Source organism: Castor canadensis, chromosome 2 (assembly GCF_047511655.1).
Source record: "Castor canadensis chromosome 2, mCasCan1.hap1v2, whole genome shotgun sequence".
NCBI classification, from domain to species: Eukaryota; Metazoa; Chordata; class Mammalia; order Rodentia; family Castoridae; genus Castor; species Castor canadensis.
Genome location: NC_133387.1, coordinates 132,778,441 through 132,805,164, shown reverse-complemented (window position 1 = coordinate 132,805,164; position 26,724 = coordinate 132,778,441). Strand labels below are relative to the sequence as shown.

Sequence of the window (26,724 nt, the reverse complement as noted above, 5' to 3'; positions counted from 1 at the left end):
CATGAACTCCCAGCACCCAGTTTGCATTGCCTGTCTTTTCCCTTTGTCTTTGCTCTCTGGCAGTTAGGTGAATGGCATCACTTTATGGCATCACTTTATAATACTGATTTTTCATTTATTTATGTGAAGGAATCTTTTCATGTTCACAAGCCTTTTGGCATTATGTCCTTTCTGGAGTGTCTGACCATTTGGAAATACTGTTGGGACGTACAGGAGCCTTGCTTGGTAAAATGAGTCATTTTTCTCTAAGGAGCCCAGTGTGGACTCACACGGTCCCTGCTGACTTGATCTGTCTTCATCTGTGACGTAAGCCCAGAAATAAGCAACTCTGAGTAATAGCTTGGCTTTATGAGCGGGTGAGCTGTAACCTAGTTGCTGGAGCAGCATCCATGGCTGGCTGCCATCCACATGGTCACAGAACATGCCATGTTGGGTTGTTGGAAAGAAGGGCAGGGCTGGGTGGGGTGTTCAGGGTCAGAAGCTGCTTTCGAGCCCTTTGTTGATCCAAAGTTGTCATCTTGGTTTACCATTTCTCTTTAGAAAATGGTGGCTGGAAGAATCATTGTCTTTTTGCCCTTTTGAACCACAAAGTGACAGATGCATTGTCAAGGTCAAGCTTTTGTCGGTCAGTGTTTGGGTGGAGTCTGGTATTGGCATTTTGCCTCAAGAAAATTTAGTACCAGTAATGTTTGCCAAGCTGACTCTGTCTGATTTATAGATGTATTGTACAAGACTTTCTTGCCTGACATACACAAAGCCCACTGGAAAAATGAGGAATGGGTCACTTCCATGTGCGTGACCCTAGATTCCTGGTTCTGCTCATTCTGATACAGTATTGGAAGGTTGAATTTGATGATGACTTCTTAAGCATCCTTTTACCCTTCCTCTAATTTCTTTCAGTCTGGAGTTGTTTGGAATTAGATGACAGATAAAGCAGGGCAACTATTTTACCCCTATAAAGGCAGACATTCAGTGACTTCACATTGACTCAGATGCTACCAGACGCTGCAGTGGAAAGAATGCAATAAAATGAGACTCATTTCTTGCTAGTTTTATTAGGCAGTTAGTCATTCAGTACTCCTGTAGCCTTCTGAAGGTTTTACTGTATTTTTTAAGACTACATTCTTCCTCTGATTCTGTAACTGCTGATACCTGTACTAATCAGGCACTGCCCTCTTTCTTAAGCATTTGACTTCTCAGAGAAGTTTACGGTCCAGAAAGATTCCTTATCGATCATCTGATAGATATAGAAACTGAGGCCCAGCGAGATGAGATGTTAGTTAGGTGGGGCTCCAGGACTCATAGCATTATCCTCAGTGGAGTTCTACCAACTTCCCTCTCCAACAAAAAGCCCGGAACGCCACATAGTGCTGCTGTGTTTTTCTAGTGTCCAGTCCTCTTTCAGTGGGCTTGCTTCTTGACCTAATTTTCAATCTGAGATGGAAAATGAGATAGGAAACCCAATTTTCCCTTTCACTTGGTCACATGGCACCAGAAGCAGCAGACTTCACTGGGCTCCATGTTCATCTGTCCCCGTGTCTGTGCTGTGGCATGACGCCGGGAGGGAGGCTCTCCCTGTTGACCTGAGGATCTTGTACTCCACCCCATCTACCCTACCGTGTCCTCACAACCTCCCCAGAGGAAGGAGGGACAGGCTGTGAGTTTGCTTGTTTGTTTTATGAGAAAAGAGGCACAGGAAAATGGATTTATAGGGCCTTGCGCTAAATCCCAAAGGGAGAAGGAGTGGGAGGAGGAAACAGAGGATAAATAGCACAAAGCCTATTTTCTGTGCACATCTGGCCCTTCTTTTCCTCTTCTTTTTCTTCTTTTGATAAGTTCAGTGGCCAAAGCCCGCTCCGGGCAGGTGCAGTGAGAAAGGAAGTGCTCCCAAGTTCAGGGGTTTATTGTAGCCAGTGTGTTCCCCAAGAAGAGGCCATTCCTAGCTAGGAACTTTGAAGTGACTCACACTGATCCTCCACAAGAGAGGAGGATGATCTCAGGGGGTTCCCCTGTGCACATGGTGGCCACAGAGTCTGCTCTCCTTGGGCAGTTCTGCTGGATCTCCTGGACAGGGATTAGTGTCAGAGACCCCATTGCACATCTGGAGAAGCCTGCCCACCCCTCAGCACCACCCCTCACCCCACAACTGTGCGGGGGTCTGCTGGGGAAGAGGAGGGTGGGCCAGGAAAGAGGGAAAAGCAGAGCAAAGCCATTCGTACTGTGGTGCACATTACCACGAGCTTCCGCTCACTGCTCTGAAGGTTACGGCTGTCGGGGGCTGCCTCTCCCTGGGGGTGGGGAGGCTGCCTCTCCCTGGGGGTGGGGAGGCTGCCTCTCCCTGGGGGTGGGGAGGCTGTGTGGTTGTATAGATGCTGCTTCCCCTCAGGGTGGCTGTGCAAACACAGCCTCTGTCTGGAAAGTGCTAGAAATCAGTTACCCCTACCCCTGAACACACATCAGAGAAGAAAAGGGGCACCCTCCTCAACAGTGTCGGCCAGTAGCATATTGTAGCAAGCATACAATATGCCTATTTATTCCCTTTATAAAAATGATACATCTGGGCACCGCTGGCTCATACTTGTCATCCTAGCTTCTCAGGAGGCAGAGATCAGGAGGATCTCAGTTCAAAGCCAGCCCCAGGCAAATGGTTCACGAGACCCTATCTCAAAAAAACCCATCACAAAATAGGGCTGGCAGAGTGGCTCGTGTGGTAAAGCGCCTGCCTAGCAAGCATGAGGCCCTGAGTTCAAACTCCAGTACTGCCCAAAAATAAATAAATAAATACATACATAAATGTTCCTTGCAGAACCCTTAGCCACAAATCAAAAAGGAGAAAATAAAAGTCACCTGTAGTTCACCCTCTCAGTGTCCCCATGATGCTGTGAGGTGGGTTGGAGTCCCTGAGTTTGAAGCCTGGCTCCCCTGGGAAAAGGCTGTGTTCCTGGGGAAGTTATGCAATCTCTCTCGTCTATTTACTGATGGCACCCAGGTCAAGGGTGCTACAAGGACTGCTGAGATGGCCCTGATAGGAAGCTCTCAGGGCCGGGTAGGAACTGAGGGAGAGCTAGGTAAATATTTGCTGCCCTTGCTTATTTTTAGCATCATTTGCTCTCAGCCACAATAAATTGTTCAGAAACTGACTTTTCCAGTTGCAAAGTAAACTCAACCTAGAAACAATGCAGAGACTCCTGGCACAATTTTAACTGAAGTGGCCATTATTGTTAGGTGAAGTGGCTCATGTTGAAACATAGTTACAATGCCTGAACAACCCAGATATTCAATGTTTATTTTGAGGTGATTCACAGTCCTATAATTAGTGACAGCCTTTCCAGAACAACCTTCTTTAGAAATAGCTAAGCAACAAAATCCTCTGACTTGCTAAGAACGGGTTAACCTTCTTATTCAAGTCAATTCACTTGATCAAACCAAATTTGTTTTATTTTTTATTTTATTGTGGCAAAGACATTTGACATGAAATGTCTTCTAAACAGTCTCATTTTCTTCTCCCCCCGACACTTAAATTTTTATGTCCAGTACAGTGCTGTTAACTGTGGGCACAGTGCTGTCTGCAGATCTCTGGAACTCTACATCTAGCATAACTGAAATGTTATGCCTGTGAATTCACAGTCCCAGCCCAGGGAGTGGGGAGGCTGCATGGCCTCTCTCTGATCCTGAGTCTAGATTAGAGATGTCTCATATGAGTGAAATCACACAGCGTCTGTCCTCTGTCTGACTTATTTCACTTAATATAATGTCCTCAGGGTTAATTCATGTTGTCACATATTGCAGAATTTCCTTGTTTTTGAAGGCTGAATGATATTCCATGGGATGAATAGCCCCATTTTTCTTATCCATTCATCCACCATGGGCACCTGGGTGGCTTCTGAATCCTGACTTGTAAATAATGCACAGTGAACATGGGAATGCAGAGAGCCCTGTGTGGTCCTGATTTCAGGTCTCTTCATTAAATACCCAGAAGTGGAATTGCTGGATCCTATGTTAGTTCTATTTTCAGTTTTTGGAGGAATAAGCCAAGCTTATTCAATACCTACTGTGCTCAGTATTCGATCCTGGGTTTATAATGGTGAACAGGATGAAGAGTGGAGTCTCTGCCCACATGGAATCTGTCTTCTAATCACCAAATAAATAAACCATTGCAGAGTATGGTGGTAGGAAAGGAAAACCACTGGTGCTATAAGAATATGTCAGAGGGTGGGGGAAGGATATATCAGAGGTAAGCCAGGTATGGTGGAGTACAACTGTAATCCCAGCTACTCTGGAGGTTGAGGCAGGAGGATCAAAAGTTTGAGACCAACCTGGCCTACATAGTGAGTTCAAGGCCAGCCTGGGTAACCCTGTCTCAAAAAAAAATTTAAAGGGCTGGGGATATAGCTCAGTGGTAGACCACTTGATTAGCATATGCAAGGCCCAGGGTTCAATCCCAGTACAGGCGCGGGGCGGGGGAGGGGGGAGGTGGAGTCAGAAGGAACGTGATTTAGTTGCATAAAGTACCTGCAACAGGCTTTTGGCTCAAAAACATGATTAAGACCTGGTCATGTGCTTCCACTGCCTGTGGTCCAGTCTAGTGTGTAGCTGTGCCAGGCAGGAGCTCCAAGGGCTACAGCAGAGAACCAACCTATCAGGAGGAAACAGGAGGGAGGGCCCATCCTGTTGGACAGAGAGAGGGGCCCCAAAGCCAAGAGCAGCCATCGATGGAGAAGCGGGAAGGGCATTCCAGACAGGAGGAAAGATCTGGGCAAAGGTATAGAGACAGGAAAGTGCAGGGTGCCTTGTGCACAAACCCAAAAGTTTTGTGGCGTGGAGAGAGTGGGGCTCAGTAGGAGACAGGAAGAAAGGCTGAATAGTGAGGCTCTGGAGTCAGAGAGAGTGTGTTCTGTACACATTCATTCTCAAAGTAATCAGGACAGTCACAGTTTATCTCAGTTCTAGAAAGGGGATTGGGGATCCTTTGAAAGCTGATTGGAGAGGAGGGGATGTAGGGTAGACAAGGAGGGTAGTGGGAGCAGGCACCACCAGCCTTCTCAATTCCTGTCGCCTCTCTCATGGGCTGAGTGCTAGAAAATCCACAAGGGTGAACTTGAGGCCTAGGAGGCCTCAGTGGTACCAAGGAATCAACCTGGAAGTGCTGGGCCGGGGGAGAGGGGGAAACTGGAGCTGGCGGCAGGAGGAGAACTGGAACTGGAGCTGCTAACCCTGGAGAACTGGGGCTGGGCTTCTCAAAGAGGAAAGGTTCATAGGGGTACTAAGGCTACCCTAGGGCACATCAGAAGATTCTGGCATTGGTCCTGACTGTCCTCCATTGTCTTGCATTCTTTTATTGACAAACATCTTGTTTGAAACCCATGTAATTAGAAACTTGGCTCTGGGGAGAAATATAGCCAATTTTTTGTTCTATTCAAAATAGACCGCCAAACTTGCTTCCTTGGGGACCCCCATCTTGCATTTACCTGAGCAAGGGCACAACTGTACTGACCTCAAATGCCATTTCCTGGCAGGTCTTTCTTGGCCAGGATGGGGGCCATGGTTTCCACAGGCGTTGTGACGGGAAGCCCTGATTGGGTGGATAGGCCCCTTCCTTCCTGGCCCTCCCTTTGTCCCTGGAATGAGGAGCCAGGAATACCAAGCTGAAATCTTCCATGGGACAGATTCACTCTCAGCTGCCAAAGCCAGGTAGCTTTTGCCTCCTTTTGCAAAGATAGAAATTAACATTTTAAACACTTGGGCTGATTACATCTCCTTTTTGTTGTAGACTAATAAACATTCCATTAGAAGGTCTTAAAGAATTAATATTTCTTTAAGTCAATCAATGTTAAAAATGTATTGAGCACTGTGGCAATGGTTCTGTAATTATACTATTCCTGCACCTTCCACACACACACACTCACGCACACACACACATGCACACATATACCCACGCACGTACGTGTCCAGACCTGTGCATTCTCCCGACCGGAACTGAGTCTCCTATACCCGGAGCAATCTGCCTCTGTCTGTCACCATGACAGCCTCTCTTGTCACCTAAGCCAGAAGGCAGGATGCTTGTGAAACAACACAACCCACAAAGCTCCAGTGGACAAGATGAATTTTACATGAGCCATCTTCATTATGCAGCCGGCATCAGGACTGGTGACTGATGGCCCACTGGGCCGCTCTTTCCATCATTGTTTGCAGTTCTTGGAGGAGACGTTGTGAGAGCGACCTCAGCACAGTAAGATTTGTCACACTCCATGAGTACTTGCAGCTCCTTGACGTTGTAGGCCAGGAACCTCCAGAAGCCCCTTGGGCAGCACACTCTCTGTTTTCTTGTTGCCCCCATAACTAGTGTTGAGCATCACAGTCCAGTTTTTGGATCTTCTCCATTTGGATTTCTGGGTTTTTTTTTGTTTTTTGGGGTTTTTTTGGTGGCACTAAGGTTTGAACTCAGGGCCTCGCTATCACTTGAGCCACTCCACCAGTCCATTGGGTTTCTGTTTTTGACACATCCATCTGACTTCTTGGTCTTCCTTTTGAGGATCTAGGCCTTCATGAGAGGTCTCAGGGCAGCCACCTGAGTAGGCAGCCCCAAGGAAGAGCACTCCATAGTCCCCTTGATGGACACATTTCAGCTTCCTGGTTCATCAGCCATTTGCAGAGATGTGTATCTTTAAACAAGTTTAGCAGCTTTGGCTCCTTCTTACTTATTTTAACTCTTTAAGTCAGTTTCCTTGATGTACAACATAAAACAAAATGCACCCGTTTTAATTGTGCAGTTTGGTGACAAATTTGTGAACACGTCATCACCACCACCACCAAGAGGTAGAAGCACCCCAAGGAGGTCCCTCCCTGATTGAGCCACTTACCCATCAGCCCCAGCCCTGCCCCAGGCAGCACCCTCTTGCTTCCTGTCACCCAGCCTAGCTTTCCCTGCTAGAATTCCCTGGTGACTGTCTTCTCTCACTCACATCGTGTTTCTGAGATGCACTGTGGTCCCACGTGGTCATGGTTCATCCCTGCCTACTGTCAAGCAGTTTGCCATTATTCCTGTGTGCCCAGTGTATCCATTTGCCTATTGAAGGACAGCTGGATTGCTTCTAGTTTGGGGCTTATGGACAAAGTTAGCAGCCTGAGTTTTATAGATGACAGCCTCATACACATTCAAGGCATTCAATAATAATCATTTTTTACTTTTGTATTTGAAGTGTCTTTTTAAATTCCAAGAGGATGTTCAATGTACTTTTAATTTCTGGAGAGAAGTGTCCCATAAGATTGTTTAAAGCCAGTTCTGGAAATGTTGAGCACAGGTTTTTTGGAGGATTTTTTTTTTTTTTTTTTTTGAGATGCTGGGACTTGAACTTAGGGCCTGTGCCTTGAGCCACTCTACTAGTCCTTCTTTGTAATGGGTTTTTAGAGATAGGGTCTCATGAACTATTTGCCCAGCCTGGCTTTGAACTGTGATCCTCCTGATCTCTGCCTCCTGAGTAGCTAGGATTATAAGCGAGAGCCACTGGTGCCTGCCAGAATCTGCTCCTGGTGGGCACCATTGTGGTGGCTTGGCCACCAGGAAAGGAGACCCTGTCCTTGAGGTGCTCATGGCCAGCAGGGAGATGCATTTGAACTGACATGGCCCAGGGAGTGGCAAGGCCCCTGGAGGAGCCCAAAAAGCAGTCAGGCTCTCAGCCATGGGCAGACCACCAGCTTTCAACCTCGATTCAATGGTAGCCCTTTTCACAGGCCCACTGAGCAATGGCTGACTTTTGGTGTTACTGGAACATGCCCAGGCAGAATCTTTGGGAAGATTCATTATTCTTATCCTACTGGGTACAAATGTGTCCTGAGGCCTGCCAGTCAGCACCAGTATGCAAGGACTTTCCTAAACTAGGTAGTGTCTGTGATTAGAGTCAGATTTATTTTAGGAGCAGCTGGGCTCTTTAAAACCAAATGATAGGTTGGGTGTGGTGGCACATGTCTGTAATAACAGCTATGGAAGAGGTGCAAGTAGGAGGATCGAGGTGTAAGTAGGAGGATCAAGGTGCAAGGCTGGCCTGGGCAAAAACTCAAGACCTTGTCTGAAAAATAAAGCCAAAAAGGGCTGGAAATGTGGCTCAAGTGGTAGAGTGCCTACCTAGCAAGCTCAAGGTCCTGAGTTCAAACCCTAGTACAAAAAAAAAAAAAAACCAAAAACACAAATGATAGAACTCTTTCATCTCACAAGCAAAAAAAGGGCAGTGTCAGCACTGCTGAATTAATAAAATATGGTGGGCTTTGCTCAGTTGCTGCCTTCCATTGTCTGCTTGGGTCCTGATTCTCTCACTTGACTGAAGCATCACTGCTTGGTCGCTTTATCTCACTGACTTTTCTTTCCCTGGCTGCAGTCTATACTTCTCCCCAGCCAAGTGTCCTCTGTTTATTGCACCCTCACTCTACCTCAGGCACTAGACATTTTTGTTAATGACCAGTAGACATTCTGGGCAGCTTTCTAGCTGCTAAGACATTTCTAAATGTCATACATATACTAACAGTGGAGCCCATAAGGTAGTGGATACAGTTATTAATCCCATTCAAGCTGAGGAAATAAGGTGCAGAAAAGTTAGGTAACTTGCCCAAGATCACACAGCTAGGGTAAATGATCCCACACAGTCTGGATCTGGAATCCATGCTGGCCACAGGTGTGATCCTGAGGAAAATGGTCCCTGTGGTCAAAGAATATGTAATCTAAGGTAAGAGACTTGATACATCCGTCAGTTTCGATACCCTGTGTGAAGTGTGTGATAGAAGCACAAGAAAAAAATTCTAGAATTCAGAGTCTGCCTTTGGAGAGAAAGGGGGAAGGAAATAATAGCTTAGATTTACCGAGACAGTATATGGAGCACATTAGCATGTTCTCCTGTAATTACTCCACAACCTGGTTTTCCAGATGAGCAAATAGAAGCTTAAAGTTAAGTATCATGTAACTTAATCAAGGTTAACTCAGGGGTTTTGAAGAATGAACAGGACTAGGGCTCCATTTCTAGGTTCTATGCCCTCGGAGAAGGGTTTGCCAGGGTCAAGACCCAGCGTGAGCAAAGGGAGCTTTTGTGAATTTTAAAATCCATCTTCAAACAAGCATATTTAAATTATTTCCTCAATTCCACGATGAACCACCCAGCCGTCTGTTGGTAACTTTTTAGAATAAAAGGAAGCTTGTTTAGATGTGTTGGTTTGCTAACCAACAAGCATGTAAGCGTCTCTGTACAATCGCACATGTGATCCTCAGGCTGTACAGTCACCCCCGGTCACCTGTGAGCCGATACCTGCGGACTGCCAAGCCCAGGCCAGGAATCCCGGTTCTGTGGGTCTGGGGAGGGTCTGGGAGTCTAAGTTCTAGCAAGCTGCTATTTGACTAATGCAGAGCCATACTTTGAGAACCAACGGCCTCTGGGTCCTCCTGAGTCACGGTCTTCCTTTAGCGGGGAGACTGAGTGTATTGCTGAAAGCTAGATCAGGTGGGATTTGGGGTAGCTAGGTAGTTGGTGCCTCTGAGTCCCTCGTGGCGTAAGGACTGAGCAGACCTGTTTTCAGCCTTAAAAAGGAGGCATAACATGATGACACTTCAGGACACCGTACTGAGAGAGGCCAGCCAGTCACAAAAGGACAGACACTGTATGATTCCTTGTACTTTTTTGAGGTGCCCAGAGTAGTCAAAATCGTAGACCCAGGATGAAGAATGGTGTTGCCAGGCTGGGGACAGAGGCAGTAGGGAGTTATTATTCAGTGGGGTCAGAGTTTCAGCTGGGAAGATGAAAAGTTTCAGCGAATGGACGATGGTGAGAGCTGCACAATAATGTAAGTATGTTTAATGCCGTGAAACTGGACGCTTACCAATGGTTAAAATGGAAAATAATAATTATGTATCCTGGGGCCTGAGCAGACCAGCCTCCCCCAGCTTTTCATCCTGTGCTGTCTTCTGAGACATTTGGTGACCTGATTTGTTTTGCCTGATGTATGTGTGACAAGCACTTGCTCAAGGAGAAAACAAAACACAGTTCTACCCACCTGTACCTCTTGGTTCTCATTGTTGTTTAAAACAACAATTACAGATGTGGCCATTCCTTCAGAGATGCGGTGGTTTCACCTGTGTAAACTAACACCTGCCATAACTTATGGGGAACTCTGTTGCCCACAACTTGATTTCACTGTAGCATTGGATTCTGTGCGTGGTGTTTGTGTGTGCGTGTGCATGCTTGCAGGGGATGGAACCCATGCCCTCACACGTGCTAGGCCAATACTACCACTGAGCTACAGCCCCAGCCCAGAATCTTTTTTTCAGGACTTTTTTTTTTTTTTGGTGGTGGTACTGGCGTCTAAACTCAGAGATTGGCACTTGCTAAGCAGGTGCTGTACCACTTGAGCCACACCTCCAGCCCTTTTCAAGACATTTAAGTCAACTGCTAGGAACTCAAATTTAAGTTAAAGTTTAACATGGGTTGTGTCACAGCTGAGCAGTGAGGCAAGGCAGCCTGAGAGGAAGAGCTGCTGTCTGCAGGGCTGCTATGGCACAGATGGTGACAGCTGCATTTCAGCATCTCTGCTGGGGTAGCGAGTTTCCTTTGGTGCTGACTATATGAGGTGTTCAGAAATACTACTCTTCTTCTTTTCTTCTTCTTCTTTTTTTGTTGTTTTATACTCCTGGGGTTTAAATGAAGGACTCCATGCTTTACGCAGGTGCTCTACCACTTAAGCCATACCTCCAACCCTTTTTGCTTTAGTTATTTTTCAGTTAGGGTCTCACAGTGTTTGCTTGGACTAGCCTCAGACTGTGATCCTCCTACATAACCTACACCTCCCACATAACTGAGATAACAACACCCAACTTGTTTGTTGAGATGGGGGTCTCACTAACTTCTTGCCCGGGTTGTCCTCAAACCCCTGTCCTCTTGATCTCTGCCTCCCAAGTGGCTGGAATTACCGGCCTGAACCATTGTACTGGCCCCAGCACTATCTTTATAATCTGTTTCTGAACTTCCAAATACCTGATCCTGGTCACAGGGAAGACCCAATAAGAAAGTGATTGGGTTGACCATCCCCACGGAAACGCAAGCCCGTGTAGGGCTTGTTAAGTAGGTGGGTTCCAGATATCTTCTCAGCACCCCGGAGCAGTCAGTTCACTCACCTGCTGAGGTTTTGCCACCATGACCTGAGATCTGGAGCTGTCTGGTGCACAAGTCAGCATCAGGTGACAGTAGCACTTACTGTCACCCTCAGAGGCTTTCTGAGCTCTACCTTTGTCCTCATCCCTAAGAATGAGGGGGAGGTGGGGAAAGGGGGACTGTAGCAAGACAGACAAGAGAAGAGAAAGACAACAAGAGAAGAGAAAAGAATGAAGTAGGGGCTGGAGGCATGGCTCAAGTGGTAGAGCACCTGCCTAGCAAGTGTGAGGCCCTGAGTTCAATCCCTAGTCCTGCCAGAGGGAGGGAGGAAAGAAAGAGAGAGACAGAGACAGAGAGGGGGGAGGGAGTAAAGGAAGGAAGGAAGGCAAGCATGAACTGGAAGTCTCAAGCACCACATGGGGCACTGGGTTTGTCTGGGGAGGAAGGAAGAAAGGCCAGGGAGAGGGGGGCAGGGCACATTATAAATTATTGTCACCATTATTGAAAGTGCATCAGGCTCTGATTTGCGTGTGTGTCTACTCTCTGTATCCCTGCCCTTGACATGCATGGAGATTTTGGTCCCTTGACCCATTTATTTTTGCTAATCGATCATTCTCTAGATACTTCCTCATCTGCCTCAGAGCCCCGCCTTTCCTGCATCCCTAACACCAGCAGTATCCTAAGTTGTTATTAAGGGTTTTGAATTTGTGCTGCAGTATGTATTAATAGACTGCTGAGTATTACTTTTTATTTTCACTTTTTTTTTTGGTGGTGGTGGTGGTATTGGGGTTTGAACGCAGGGCCTCAGGCTTCCTAGGCAGGTGCTTTCCCACTTGAGCCAGGCCCCCCTAGGCTCTACCATTTGAGTCATGCCCCCAGCCCTTTTTGCTTCTTAGTTTACTTTTTAGATAAGGTCTAGCTATTTTTTTGTAGGGGGATCCTAGGCTGGCCTTGAATCACGATCCTCTTAGCTCTACCTCTCAAGCAGCTGAGATTACAGGTGTGTGCTGCCATGCCTAGCTTAGATTTTAACATTTTACATGAATGTCATCGTGCTGAACTTATCCTTTTGAAATTAATTTTTCTCAACACTTTATTTGAAGGGGGAGTTGGTTTTTTTTTTTTTTTGAGATTTGCCTGTGTTGACAAATGAAGATCCCATTCATTCTCCCTGCTGCTATTTTATCTGAATAAACAAGGCTTGATTTCAAAAAGTATTTGAAGTGAACAAGGCACAGTGTCAAAAGTTGTTGAAATTATTTGGTGGGTCCCTCAGCATTCATTATACTATTCTCTAGACTTTTATGTAGTTTGAAAGTTTTCAGAATGGAAGAGAGGGAGGAAAGACCACTGGAGAGGGTGCCAGGAGCCAATCTGGGCTGGATGGAGACTCTGGTTCTGCCGCTGATCATCTGAGATTAAAATAACCTCTGGGGGACTGGCCTTCTTCATTTGCTCCTCGTGGGAACCTGCGTCTCTGGGGAAATGCCTGCAAGTCTTGACCTTGGGCTGAAGAGTGTTTACTTAGCTGCTTGATTTGGACATACTGGTAGGTGGCCAAAGCAGGATCTGTGGAATTTGTTGTAGTTCTGACCATTTTAAAAAAGAAATTGGCAAAGGACCATCTCACAGAACGGCTGTGAGACATGATTTTGTAAAATATTTATAACACACTTAATCTATAAATAGTCCAAATGATAAATACCCACCACAATGGCAGGTCAACCCTTGACCTCCTCAACACTACAAACTTGGATTAAAAAAAGGCAATTCCTCTTCTCCCAGGCTGGCTGGACACCCCACGGCCCCAAGGGTCTCTTCCTTCTGCCTTGTCAGAGTACAGTTTTGACCTCTGGGTCTATGGACATACGGAGCTGTTGGTTAGTTTTGCCACTGATCCAAAGAACTCTACTTCGTAAAGCCAGAGTCACGAATTGCCCATATGAAGTGCTCAAAGTAACCAGGAGCCCATTCTAGTCCCAGGTCTGCTCCATGGAAGAGCCCCCCAGGTCCCCAGCATTGGCCAGACACATCCAGCCCCATTTGAAATGATTTTCAGGTATGGGGCCTCTGGTGCCTCCAGCATGAAGATGGGTCTCTCTCCTGGCACCTGCTGGAGCCCTCCCATGGCCATGACCTGAGCTGTCAGGTGTTCTGATGTTCCCTTCTCTCCACACAGGGTACGACTTCTGCCAGGTCCTGCAGTGGTTTGCTGAGCGGGTCGACAGAATCATTCTGCTCTTTGATGCTCACAAACTAGACATCTCAGACGAGTTCTCAGAGGCCATCAAGGCCTTCCGGGGCCAGGATGACAAGATCCGAGTGGTGCTGAACAAGGCTGACCAAGTGGATACCCAGCAGCTGATGCGGGTCTACGGGGCTCTCATGTGGTCCCTGGGCAAGGTCATCAACACGCCAGAAGTTCTGCGTGTCTACATCGGCTCATTCTGGGCACAGCCCCTGCAGAATACAGACAACCGCCGGCTCTTCGAGGCTGAGGCTCAGGACCTCTTCAGAGACATCCAGAGTCTTCCCCAGAAGGCAGCCGTGCGCAAACTGAACGATCTCATCAAGCGAGCAAGGCTGGCCAAGGTGAGCCAGGAGACACCCAGGTTGGCACCCGGGGCTGGGAGTGTGCCACTCTCTCCTCTCCAGAAGGAAGGTGGAGGAAGGGGGTGGGGGGCTCCATCACAGAAACCTTCAGGGATGCACAGTGCTGGGTTAGGAATTCAACCTCAGGATCAGGAAGCCCACTTATGGTCCAGCTCCCAGCTCTGTGATCTGCCTTAGCCTTTCTGGTCTGCAAGCTGGAGCCAACAAGAATGCTTCGTTCCTACAGTACTGATGAGGATTCAGTGTGACAGTGTGCCATGGTGGCAAAGCACTAAGCACAGCACCTGGCACACAGGGTGGGATCAGTGTACTCATGACATGAAGTTGTTATGATATTAGGACGATGAGATCATAGCCAGCTGAACCTGAGGGAGGTGGCATTAATGGAACCATCTGGGTGCTTGCTGAAAGGCCAGAACTAGTCACCATGTGCCAAAGGCTAGAACCCAGAGGATCCCTAGTAGGGCTGACAGCATGTTGGTTTGGGGTCTGCCGCTCTCATTCTGGGCTGTGCATGTGTACACTGTAGCCTTGGCTCCCTGGCTGTGAAGCTGAGGTGTGGGCCTGGTGGGGTGAGTGGTGGTCTGCTGACCCATCCCACGCAGCAAAATCAACTCTGAAAAGCACATCGCTCCTCTAAGAGAAGTAAAGCAGATAAGACAGTGCTTTAGGAAATCTATGTATGTTTCATAAAGTCTTCGTCGTTCTGGTGCCAGAAGTCTGCAGTTGTCTCCCAGGGGAGGTCACACCTAGCTCATGCTCAGAATCACACAAAAGCTTTACACAGTGGCGCTTTCCAGGCCTGCCCAGAGCTTCTGCCTAGAGGTACATGTGCACACGTGTGTGAAATTTATGCACAACTGTGTGTACACTACCCAGGTATTCTGATGACTAGCTGAGCTTGGGATCCACAGGTCTCTGCTGACTCCCCGATTTTACAGGGACAAGATAGGATAAGTAATTTTTCCATCAGCCAGGACTGAAAATCAGTTCCCCCCAGCTGTCAGTTCTGCTTCAGGCTCCAGAACCCCCCTAACACCTGTCCGCAGCTGCGTCTCTAGACCCACTGGTGCTTGGCCAAGGAAGTGAGATCAGCTCCCCTTCTCTGAGACTTCTGCTAGCAAATAAACACCCATGTCCCCCTCTCAGACTCCTTGCTTCACAGTAGGTGGTCTCTGGTTGGGCCTAGGGGCAAAGCAGGAGTCTACCACCGCCGTGTCACATTCAGTGGACACAGACCCAGCACTCCTGGGCCAGGGCTGAGGCTCTGTGCCCCTGTTTTTGGGATGGGGAGCTGTGTGCTGATTGAGGTGTGGGTACTTGCCCTCGTGGCATGGGTGCTCAGAGGAGGGTGACTGTGCCTATGCGGGAGAAGCAGGGAGAGCTTTACCGAGGGAGATGGCTGAGAGGACCAGAGGCCTTCCATCTTCCTGTTGCTCCCCAGCAGCCATCTTTGTACATGTGAATGCACAGAGGCTTCTCTCCAAAGACAGTGTCCCTCACTGCCCCTGCCGACCCACAGGACCTCCATGTCCTGGTTTCCTCTCTCCTCACCTTAGGCCCCAGCAAGCACATTCCTCCCATGTCACTCAGGAGGTTGCAGCTAGTTCGAGGTCACACGGCAGGCACCGTGTGAGTCACCATTCTTTATCCTTTCTTCCTGGTGCGAGCTGCTTCCTCTCAGGAACTTTGAGCTGCTTTTGTTCCTGTCCTGTGAGGCAGTTTGCTACCTAGTTCATAGAGCCACTTATCTGCAGCTCTCCTGAAAGGATTTCTTGCCCTGGGCCTAAGGCTTGGTGGCAGGAAGTCTGGTTTCACCCATTGAGTGACCCCCTGGGCATGTGGTATTTCTCTTTTGCAGCTGGTATTGTTGAACTTAACCTTCAGGATTTGCAAGAGCCCACATTATTTTATAACCAAAGCTGTAGCTCTTTGCTGAAGCCTTTGCAAATTCGGAGTGTTTTGGAGTGGTTTTTAAATGCCCGGGGACACTTCTAAATTGCCAGTCCTTGCTGAGGATTCAAGATGCAGCTGAGTGCAGTCATATAAATAAATAAGGAGCAGAGAACTGGCTGGAAGCACCGAGCACCATAACCCATAGAGCTGCCCTGCCATCCTGGAGCAGCGGCCCTCTGGCACCAGCATGGCCGAGGTTTACAGAAGCACAGAATCTGCTCTGTTCCCACACCAAATAATGGCAAGCCTTGTGCAGAAGCGGGGGATGGATGGCAAACTTGCTGAGCTTACTTATAGGAAAAAGCTGGCATTTTTTTCTTCCTAAGAATAGTATCTGGTTTGTTCCTTCTCACAAAGGAAAATGTTTGAGCACAGACACTTCCAGCCCCAGCCTGTCAGTGTTCAGGGCAGTGCCACCCTGAACGGCGGGGACAGGAAGCAGCCAGAACTGAGCACCAACTGATGACTCTTACTTTACACCATCGACAGTTTTTTTCTAGTCTTGGGGCTCGAACCCAGGGCTGCCTTATGCATGAGCTACAGCCTAACCCTCCATCTGCAGTTCTGTGTTCCATTTGTGAGCTCGTTCTTAGTTAAAAGGACACGGGCTCACATGAGATTTTCACTTTGGAATGTTCATATTGTCTAAACATGATTTTTTTATGGTGGAAAAAATGTATATTTAGAATTAGCAAGCTGGACTCAGTTTAGATGATCCCAATTGTGTTGCAAACATCCATTAAAATGCTTTTTGGGGGGAGCATATCAATCTTTTTCTTGATTCAGTTTTCCTTTTGCGCCAAAAATCCCCAAGGGGCCTGATAGCGTGCATTACAAGCGTTGCTTTGCTTGTTCCTGGTCATAACTACACAGAATGTAGCATTTCATCCTTTTATTCCACACGGAGGCCTGATGCTCAGAGAGGTGAGGTAACTTCCCCGAGCGACACAGCCTGCAAGTTACAGAACATAGATGCTCAATCTAGACAGCTAGGCTGCTTGTTCCAAAAGATGCTCACTTAAATCCTGAGTCGTGGCAGAGTGGCTCCAGTGGTATCACATCCGCCTAGCAAGCATAGGCCCTGAGTCCAACCACAGTACTGCCGGAAAAAAAAAGAAAAAGAAACCTACGATAGACAGTGTCTGTGAAAGCTCCATACTTAACATTCTTGCTCTCTGCATTGATCTGCCATTCTGTTTATTCTAGAAGAGTCTCCAACCACAGAAACCCAACAAAGTTGAGAGGGTTATCAAGCTGATATTTTGAAAACTCACATGTCACCTAAGGTGGCAGATCTAAGTCAGCCGGTGGAGTGTCTATTTATAGAGCACTGTAATTAAGCAGCATTCACTGCCCAGCTAAGGAAAGCAAGTGTGTCCTTGTTTCAATCAAACTCAAAGTGTCATAAAGAAAAATATATTAATAATACAAAAAATAGATATTCTTACCAAAGAGCTCTTTTTTTTTTTCTTTCTTTTTTTGTTTGGTGGTATGGGGTTTGAACTCAGGGCCTCATGCTTGTTAGGCAGGTGCTCTTACCACTTGAACCACTCTGTCAGCCCCAAAGAGCTTTGAAATGTAATTATTTCTCTGTCTTTGGGGTACTGGAGATTGAACCAGGGTCTTGCACATGTTAGGCAAGTGATCTACCACTTTACTCCTTTTTTGTCTGTGTTTTGTTTTTGAGATAGGGTCTTGCTAACCTTGACCAAGCTAGCCTCAGACTCAAACAAGCTGGCCTCAAATTCAAAATTCCTTCTGCTTCTGCCTCTCCAGTGGCTGGGATTACATGCATGCACCACCAGGCCTGGATGATTCCTTGGTCTTTTCTGCTTGCTTTTTTTTTTTTTTTTGTAGGACTGGGGTTTGAACTCAGGGCCTACACCTTAAGCCACTCCATCAGCCCTTTTTTGTGATGGTTTTTTTGAGATAGGGTCTCACAAACTATTTGCCCAGGTTGACTTCAAATGGCAATCCTCCTAATCTCTGCCTCCTGAGTAGCTAGAATTACAGTTGTGAACCACCAGCGCCCTGCTTTATTTTTTTCACAACTGTCTGTGCCAAGAAATGGGAGAACTTCAGATTGGTTTTGGTAATTTACCTTATCTTTTTGGTAGGCAGCCAGCTTGGAGGACTGTTCACTTTCTGAGACGCCAGTCAAAGCTCACTGATGATTCTTTAGTAAATTTTAGGAAAGTACAAATAAGAGTTTGGAAAGCATAAGTTAATTTTATTGAGCTATAGTTTAAATAAGCAAATTAAAGAAATTAGACTTATGCAGATCCCAAACAATCATCTTTACAAACAGACGTAAAATGTGAAGGCAAGTTCACTGTCAGACCTCAGCCTTCATGAACACATCGTCCACAATTAGGAAGGCTCCAGCCCATTTGGAGAGCTCAGTGATTTTCAGGGTGCATTCCAGTTCTGTGGAACTCAGCTTCATGTTCCACACACATCTTCCTCTTAGTTGCGTGTACTGTGCAGAACCAACTTTCCTGTTTGCACTGTCAGACTCCCTCTGTGGAGAAGTTGGGTGTTTTGTAGCTCCAAGAGATCCAGGCTCATGTGTGTGAGAAGCAGTGTGCAGCAGGCGACGACAAGCACTTTAATGCTTATCCACCTCGGGGCTCTAAAAATAGCTCAGGTCATTGTGTCAAGCCCATGTACGGAAGCCTGACTCTTTGAAGGCTGACCTCAGATGCCTCTGTGGGCCCCTCGGAGTCTCCTTTAAGGCTGTTAGTCATATGTGCCTCTGAACAGAACAGCAAACCCTTGCTCAACAGAAACAGTCAGCCACTTTTCTCCACCTGTCCCGATCTTACACCCTTATTACCCCAGGAATTCACCTTTTGGATCTTTCTGGTTTAGGAACTAAATTTTTGTATCATCATAAACCCACTGTTAAATTGTGCTGATCCCCTAGCTTTAACTACTCTATGTGAGTTTCCAGCTGGGCTTACAAAAGTGCAGGTTAAGCTTGTGGATGAGGGCATTGAGGTATAAGAATAACCCTGCTTTCCAGCCTGCCTTCCCGAACCCACTGCCCAGAGCCACATCCCACCCCGGACCCTGGTAGCTTCCTGCCCTCCCTGACTCCACGCACAGATGGCTACAGCCAGTACCTCTCCCGAGCCCAGCTTCCCAGCCATGGACACACACATCACCGGACATACTTAATGACATTTGCCTCAGAGAGTAGATAGGAACTATACAAATTCATATGCATTCAGAAGGGAAGCCAGCCCTTTCTGCTGCTCATTGAGTTATTAGCCTGGTGAAAAAATGTCATTTTGACCCATTTGATTCATCCTCAGACATCACCACTAGATGACGGGGGGGGTTTTTCCGATTTTATACAAGGAAAAGGATGACCTAAACAAGATAAGGACGTTCAAGTGTCCCCAGAGGTCAGTGTCATTCATTCATGAATTAGGCACTTGAGACCCAAGTTCATTCCCTTACTAAGTAGCCAGGAGCCTTCTCTGGCATCACCACCCATCTAGCTCTTGGTCTTTGGTCAATAATTAATAACTAGTAACATCTATACTTCTCTTTCTAGTAGACAAAGTGCCCTCAAATGCCTGTGCTCTATTCTCATAATGACTCTGTGAGATAAGAGTTGACATTTCCAGTTAGTAAATGAGCAAGCAGAGGCAGGGAATCAGTGTCACCCTTCGAGGTGTCCAGCAGGTAGGCAGCGGTGACAGGCACTGAACCTGGTCTTCCTCTCCTCCGGTCCTCCTTCTCCCTCTGAACACTCTTCTCTTTGTTTTCCCTGTGTTCTTTCTTAGTTTTCTCTCGTTTTAAGAACCAAAGGTCTCAGGCTGTTCTCTTTCATGGGGACCCTCACCTGGTCTGCCCTCAGTCCAGCATTTATTTAGAGAGACATCTTTGAATGCAGGGAAAGAGTGAGTTTTTGCCGTTGACTTTGGACTTGACCATTTAGCTGGTCCCCTGTGTTTACCAGGTGTCTTTAGAGAAAGACGGTGCCTCCTGCCAGAAGGTGCAGGCTCTGCCCATGGTCCCAAGCGTGACGTATCTGTTTTTGGTGTGGCAAAGGGAGAATAATGGCCTCTCCAATTATTGCATTGAGAACTTTGAGAAGTCAAACCTGAAGGGATTTTCTAAACTACTGCTCTGTAGGACACAGTTCATTTGGAATTGAAGATCTTTAACAGCTTCATGAGATTTTTAATCACCCACAGAAAGTGATTAGTTCTGCCAGGATGGGAATGAGGAACTTAGATGCCAGTGCCAGCTTCACATCTCCCAACTCACTGTGTGACCCTAAGGAAGTCATGTGAATTCCTAGAACCAGGAGTCCAAGTAGACTTAGAGGCACTCTTCCAGAGTCAATCTTTTCAGACTCAGCCTGTGGTTCCAAAAATTGTAATTTATCACACAACTTGATAAACATCTTAGGATGCCCCAGGAATGGGAGGGAGGAGGTGGGCAGCCACAGAGAGGCAGCACATCGGGAGACTTCCATGAAACAGGCCAATGGAACTTCCTAGAAGTAGAAATTGGAGCTGAGAGCAGCATGAGGTCCCCCAAAACTCATGACTCAGGTAGCACCTGCCAGGCAGAAGGTGGCAGTTAAGACCTCTTTCTGCACAAGATCTGCTCCCAGGTGTGGCAGGGCACTGGAGGCCTAGTGTCCAAGGGAATTATCCAGCCACCTCAGCCATCAGCAGTCAGCAGTAGACACAGTGAAGTCTAAGACAAGGGAGTAGGTGCCAGTCAGTGGGTGGAGAGGTGCTACAGACGCACTTCTCCTGAGTCCAGCTCAAGTAAGGCAGGCCCTGACCACTGGGCAGTATTTAGGGGCAGGGTGCCCATCATAGGGGACCCAGGGCTGGGTGGGACATGAGCCAGAGCAAGAAGCAGGAACTAAGCCTTCCCTGAGCAGGGCCCAGCCGAAGGGTCTGGAGGGAGCCCTGCAGGGACTGGAAGTTGCCCCAGGCCTTGCCTCTGGCAGAGGGGAGAGTTAGTTAAAAGCCCTATGGATGGGAAGCCTTGCAGCTGTGGGCCTTCCTGCCTCCATTGGAGCTGACTCCAGAGCAGGGCACGCCTGGTCACAGAAGGGATAAAGGATAGGCCAGTCCAGAGGATCCCGGGAGGCTCAGCCAAGGATGTGATGCAAGGATGGCTGGTGAGCAGCTGTTTCTTCCCCCACTGAGTGTGGCAGCCCCTGCAAGTCCCCAGGGGCTCCCCCAGCCCCATCCATGCCAAGTCAGCCAGGCTGTCACTGACCCAGGCAGAGATTGCTCATCTTACCCCCATTCATCATGGCCTCAGGAATGCAGTCAAAGCCTGGAATTCTAAATAAACAATTCCTGAACACTGGGTTTCTCTAGTTATCTCTAAGAATCTTGTTAGTACGCTGTTTTCTGTTGAAAAATAAATAAACCAAGTTGCCAGTGACAGAAAGGGCTGGAATCTCCACATCTATTCCCCAAGCAACAGCCAGGCAATCTGATATGGGCTTATGTTAAGATGAGCTTTGTATAGAAGACAAAGCACACTGTTCGGTCCACGCAAGCTGGCATTTGCATCATGCACGTATGCTGGTGTTTGAATCTTAGCAAATGTTTTTGGCCTTGCCCAGTATGAATGGCAGAGGCCCTTAGCTGAGCTAAGGGATGGCTTCTTACCCCCTTTATTTAATTTCTGTTCTTCCGCAAGATTACAGTGAAGTCTGTTTTCTTTAATAGGATTTTCCATGGCTACATAGTCATTTTCTTTCAGCAACATTGCTCTTGTTTTTCATCAGTTCTTACTTTAGTTATTTACTTGACTTCTAACTTACTCTGTAGAATTCAGGCTCTACAAAGAAAGCTTTTGTAATAAACATGCCTTACTGCAATGGGAATCAGTGGACCAGTGGAAATGCTGAAGAGAGGTGACACAGACCACAGCTCTCCTGGCAGGATTCCCCACCCCTTGGTGACAGTCCAGGGCCAGCTATCCCCCAGGTGATTAGAGTTTCCCCTAGGCACCTGGGGTTCCTCCCCACAAGGGAACTTCTGCCATCCAGCCTGGTCCCAGGCAATAGCTTGTGCAGAAATGACTTGTAGAGGTCTAAGCTCCTACCTGTCCATAGGAGGGGCTGGTCCTTCTCGTCGCATTGTTCACTGGGCAGTTTTGTGCTCAGTCACTGACATCAGTCTCCAGTATCCTTCCCTGTGAGGTCAGCCGAAACTTTCTCTTCCACCTTCCATTGATCAGAATTCAAGTGTTGCCACCAGACCCTGCCCACCTCCTGCTATGAAATTTCCCCAAGTCCGTTACCCTTCCTTGGGAATGTATTTTAGGACAAAATTCTAAAGAACATCCTTTGTGTGACTCCACTTTGGCCTGCCCTGACCAAGCATCCCTGGTATTCTGGCCTCTCTGGTCCTCCAGAACCACCCTTGGTACAAGCATTATTTACCAGAGCCTCACTCTGAATCCTCCAGGGACTCCTGCTCCCTGCTGAGTCTGGACACAGCCCACCTTCCTCACATTCCAGACCATGTATGTGACACCATGCCACAGCTTGTTCTATCTCCACCTTGACCCACGCCCACTCCTCTACCTGGGCCAGCACAGCCCCCTTTTACCCCATATATCCTGCCTGTTCTTCAAGACCCAACTTAGATGTCACATCTTCCCTTGACCTGTCATCCCACAGTCCTTATTTGCCACATTCTGCCTCCCAATGATACTTTTCTGGCTCTTCTTCCCCTACCTGGCTCTTGATGGTGGGGTCTCTCTGCTCCCTCTCTCTGGGTGGTCTCTTTCATTCCCGTCACTCTGGCCCTACTAATACCAGCTCGGCAGAGCTCTGGACATACACCCAGCCAACCTTAGGCAACCCCACTCCTGCTCCTTGGCCCCTCCCATGTGTGAGGGCCATGGCTCTGCACGGGTGCCTGTTACATGTTGTTGATGTGTGTAAATGCAGCCCTGTTCATTCCTTCTCTGGACCAGTTCCAAATGGCATGCTCTCACCTGACATATCCCCTTCAGGTACATGCCTACATCATCAGTTACCTGAAGAAAGAGATGCCAAATGTATTTGGAAAGGAAAACAAGAAGCGAGAACTTATCTTCAGGCTACCGGAAATCTACATTCAGCTGCAGCGAGAATACCAGATTTCTGCGGGGGACTTCCCTGAGGTCAAGGCCATGCAGGTACTGGGAACCTGTGACGACATCATGGGAGGGGTGAAGATGCCATACCACATCGTCCATCTGGCTGCTGGAGACATGAGTGTCTCATGGCTTAGGATGATGGGATGTCATGAAGTCCAATGACAGGCTTCTGTGAATCAAACCAAAATTTCCTGTCTTCTGAAACATTTAACCAAAGGGGACACACAGCAAAAGGTCAATGAAGTTAATAAGAAAAAATCAGACGAGCAGCCTTCTAAGTAAGACTGTGTCTAAGAAGGAGGTTTTGATGTTGGGATGACCCTTGTTTTTCGGAATCTCTGAACCTCAAGGGAATCAGAGCTGGGAGTGGCCTTGAAGGTCACCTTGGATGACGTCCTCCAGCCCTGCTCTGTGGGATTATGTGCTCAGGCATCCTTGTCACTGAGGGTCAAGGGCTCTGTTGGGTGTGGGGCTCTGTGGACATGGCTGCACACAGTGAGAGTTTTGGTGGAACACTGGCGTTGATGGCCTCTGGCCTGATTTCAGAGTCACCCTTGCACCTTGTGTGGGCAGCACCTGCCAAGGAGAACAGGGCTGTATCCAGGGTCTGACCAGGGTCCACTTCCCTGCAGGGATGTTAGACAAGCATGTCCTCCTGTCTAGTTTAGCACCCATCTGCACAGGACCACAGTTATCTCTGTAGAGCAGGTGACAGAAATACAGATAGGTGCCTGGAGCCACCAGTCGATAGAATGACTATGTGAAGCAGACAAGCAACAGAATCCATGTTGTGTTCTCTGACTGCATTCCGTCTCCTCACATCTGACAGAAATCTGTCTCAAGGAGAATAACTCTGCTGAGCTCTCTACTGAGAGCTTGGTGGGGGAGGGGTCCTGTCCAGCCCAGTGATCGCTGTCATGTGAGAATACAGGTCCACATGGTTCAAGAGAACAGAAGTCTAGATTTGCATTTATTATCTTTGTTGGTTTTGGTGGGTTTGAGGGTTTTTGTTTTGTTTTGTGGTACTGGGAATTGAACCACAGCCTTGCTCTTTTTCAAAACAATGCCACATAGGCCACACAAAGGCCACCTGCATACCAGCTGCACACTGAGACCATCAGTTACATCTACCCAAGCCACAGAGAGTGACACCACTGGAGGTTGGACCTGGAGTTCCCTGCCAGCCTCTAGCGTGAGGAGGAGGAGTCAGAGTCAGGGACTCTGTGACAGGATTTCTGTGACAGGATCTCGCTATGTAGCCTAGGCTTGCCTCCTACTCTCAATCCTTCTGCCTCAGCTTCCTAAGTGCTAGCTGGGATTACAGACGTGTACCACCATGCTTTGCTCAAATGGAATAGATTGAGTTTCTTCTGGTCACGAGGTGCTCACTTGAGCACTGTGTGGTTCCAGACACTTCCCCTTTTGTACCTCAGGTTATGCCCTGCACCCCATGAACAAACTGCAGAACAGCTGTTTCCATGCATCCTTCAGATGGGAACTTGAGTTTGGAAGGGAACTTGGTGTCTTGACTTAAATTAAAAATATGAAGAAACACCCAGAATGTGGCCTCACAAGTACCTCTGTGGCTCAGTAACCTAGTAGGCCACAATGCCCCACCCGCAGGAAGAAGCTGCTTTTGAGATCCCAAAGCTCCATTGAGCCCCTCAGAGGGGCTCCCATGGCCCCCAGGTTCACCCCATAACACAGGGCGCATACTCTAGGACCATAGATGCTTGTCACACAGTTACCTGGGCCTGTCTGGATCAAAAGTGGGGAAAAGGGACAGTCCCTGGAGGAGAAAATAAAGAAGCAAAGGTCTCAAAGCATCCAGATCTTTGCTGAGAACCCCTGTTGGTTAAGTACACACTGCTGCCAGGGCACCTTCAGAAGGCACCTGAGTGCCCAGGACTGGGACCCTGTGTTCATTTATTCATTCATCCAAGAAATATTAAGACTGCTATGGGCAAGCACTGTTCCAGGCCACTGCAATAAATCAGTGAACAAAAATTAAAATGGGGGTAAAAATAACTTAGTCTTTGCCACTGTGACTATGGCTGACGGTGTAGCTCTTAGCAGCAAGGTCATTGTTGGACATGCACCTCAGCCCAGCGTGATGCTGTCGTGCTGTCATCGATTGAATTATTCCACGTCTGTTACTTGGTGTCTGTCTCCCTCACATGCATTCAGTGGCCTGTGTTCTATTCACTCCCATATGGCCAGTGTCTGGGATGCAGTAGGTGCTCAATTAATGCATGCTGTGTGACTTGATGAGTCACTGCATATTCATGACATGGCAGGCTCTAGGGCAGTGAGGTTCTCCAACTCTGACCCTTCCCTGATTCCCACGGGGCTTATAGACCCTGGGGTTTCTGGAGCAAATATCCAGAAGCTGGAGGAAGATTCCCCCTTGGGAAGCCAGCTGGGTCCTGATCGCAGCACCTGGTGCCATCAGAATCCCAGGAAATGGGGCAGGCCTGGTGCCACCCGGTGTGCTCACCATCACTCATGCTTCAGGCCATTTGCTCTCACCCAGGAAGCTCTGAGGGTCCTCGTGGGTGAGGACCAGGGTGTCTCCCGTCCCCCAAGCCTGTTGAGACTCTGCCATCTTCTGTAACGTGCGTTCTGTGTGACATTGACAGTGTCTGGGGCAGAAGGTTAGAGGTGACAGTTGTGATCTTGGCACATGTCAGGGTGGTGCAGAGAGTTCACAGAAGCCAGCTTTAGGTCTCTGTTGTCCCTTCCTCTCGGGGACTAGGCTGGCCATTGTGACTCATAGCCATTGTAATGAGCTGAATGTGTTTCAGTTGCTTTCCCCTGGTGCCAGGACAGGCTCTTCAACCTACTGGTGAGGCTGCCTGTGTCTGCCCTGCAGTCTGGTCACAGGGAATGTGACTTATGGCACACATGTGTGCACTCTGCAGAACGAGGACGTAGAAACCCTTTATTGCTGACTTCATTGTCCTGAAAGGATGAACCCCAATGCTGGTGCGTTAGCAGTGTTTCAGCAGCAGAGGGCAGCAGAGCCATCCCACCTGCTCTCATCCGCCTGTGTTTGCCAGTCACCCTGGTGAGCATCGGGAACCACGGGACAAGGCTAGTCCAGCCTGGGATGGGCTGGGAACTGGCCTTGGTCCCTGAAGAAGGAGCAGTTCCAGGTGGCTTAGTGGACACAATTGCTGATGGGCACCATCGTTAAACTCTGTGGGTGGACATCCCAGTGAAAAGACATGGTGGAGAGTGGGGATATTCTTGGTCAGGCCTGTGACGACCTCAGGGACAGGAGTGTAGCTGTTCCCTTTGTGCCCTCCAGGGAAGGAGAAGCTGCTGCTTCTTGGCCACCCTATCTGAGGCCATTTCCCAGAGCTCCACCATTGGAATCCACGTCCCCTGCGGGCTGGTGGACAGTTGAGTGGCCGTCCCGGGCAGACACTGGGGCTGTGTGTACTCAGGACACAGGCTCGTTAATGAGGGACAGTGTAGGTGTTCGTCCACCCAGGGGAATCCAGACCGTTGGCCCGCAGCCTGGGATTTTCGCGTAGGAGGCCCGCTCCTCCTCCTTGGCTCCGTCCTTTCGGCCCCTCCGCCTGACGGAGGTGCAGCAGCCGGAGCCGGCGCAATGTTTGGTGCCGAGATTGGGAGCAACGACTCTGATGTGCCAGTGAGGACGAGGGACCCAGGAACCAGAACTTGTATTGGAAAGCGGGCCTGATCCACCCCACTGCTCAGGGCTGGGGTCAGGCCACACTGGGTTTCAGCCCAGCACAGCTTTGATGGCATTTTCTGCCTTCAAGTGCGTGGGAGGCCCTTCTCTGCAGACACAGCGGGCTGTTCAGCCTTCAGCTCTGTCCCCGCTAACATCGGGGCCGGGCTCCCTTCCAAATATCAGCAA

At 48.3% G+C, this 26,724-nt stretch overlaps 1 protein-coding gene across 1 annotated transcript in view; it reads left to right on the top strand.

Annotated features, from left to right (window-relative positions):
• Ehd4 (EH domain containing 4) overlaps positions 1-26,724 on the top strand; it is a 73,014-nt gene that overhangs the window by 41,540 nt on the left and 4,750 nt on the right. The window contains exons 4-5 of the mRNA XM_020174224.2: positions 13,306-13,718; positions 22,710-22,874. Of these exons, the coding sequence (XP_020029813.1) occupies positions 13,306-13,718; positions 22,710-22,874 (578 nt within the window). The remainder of the gene's footprint in view (positions 1-13,305; positions 13,719-22,709; positions 22,875-26,724) is intronic.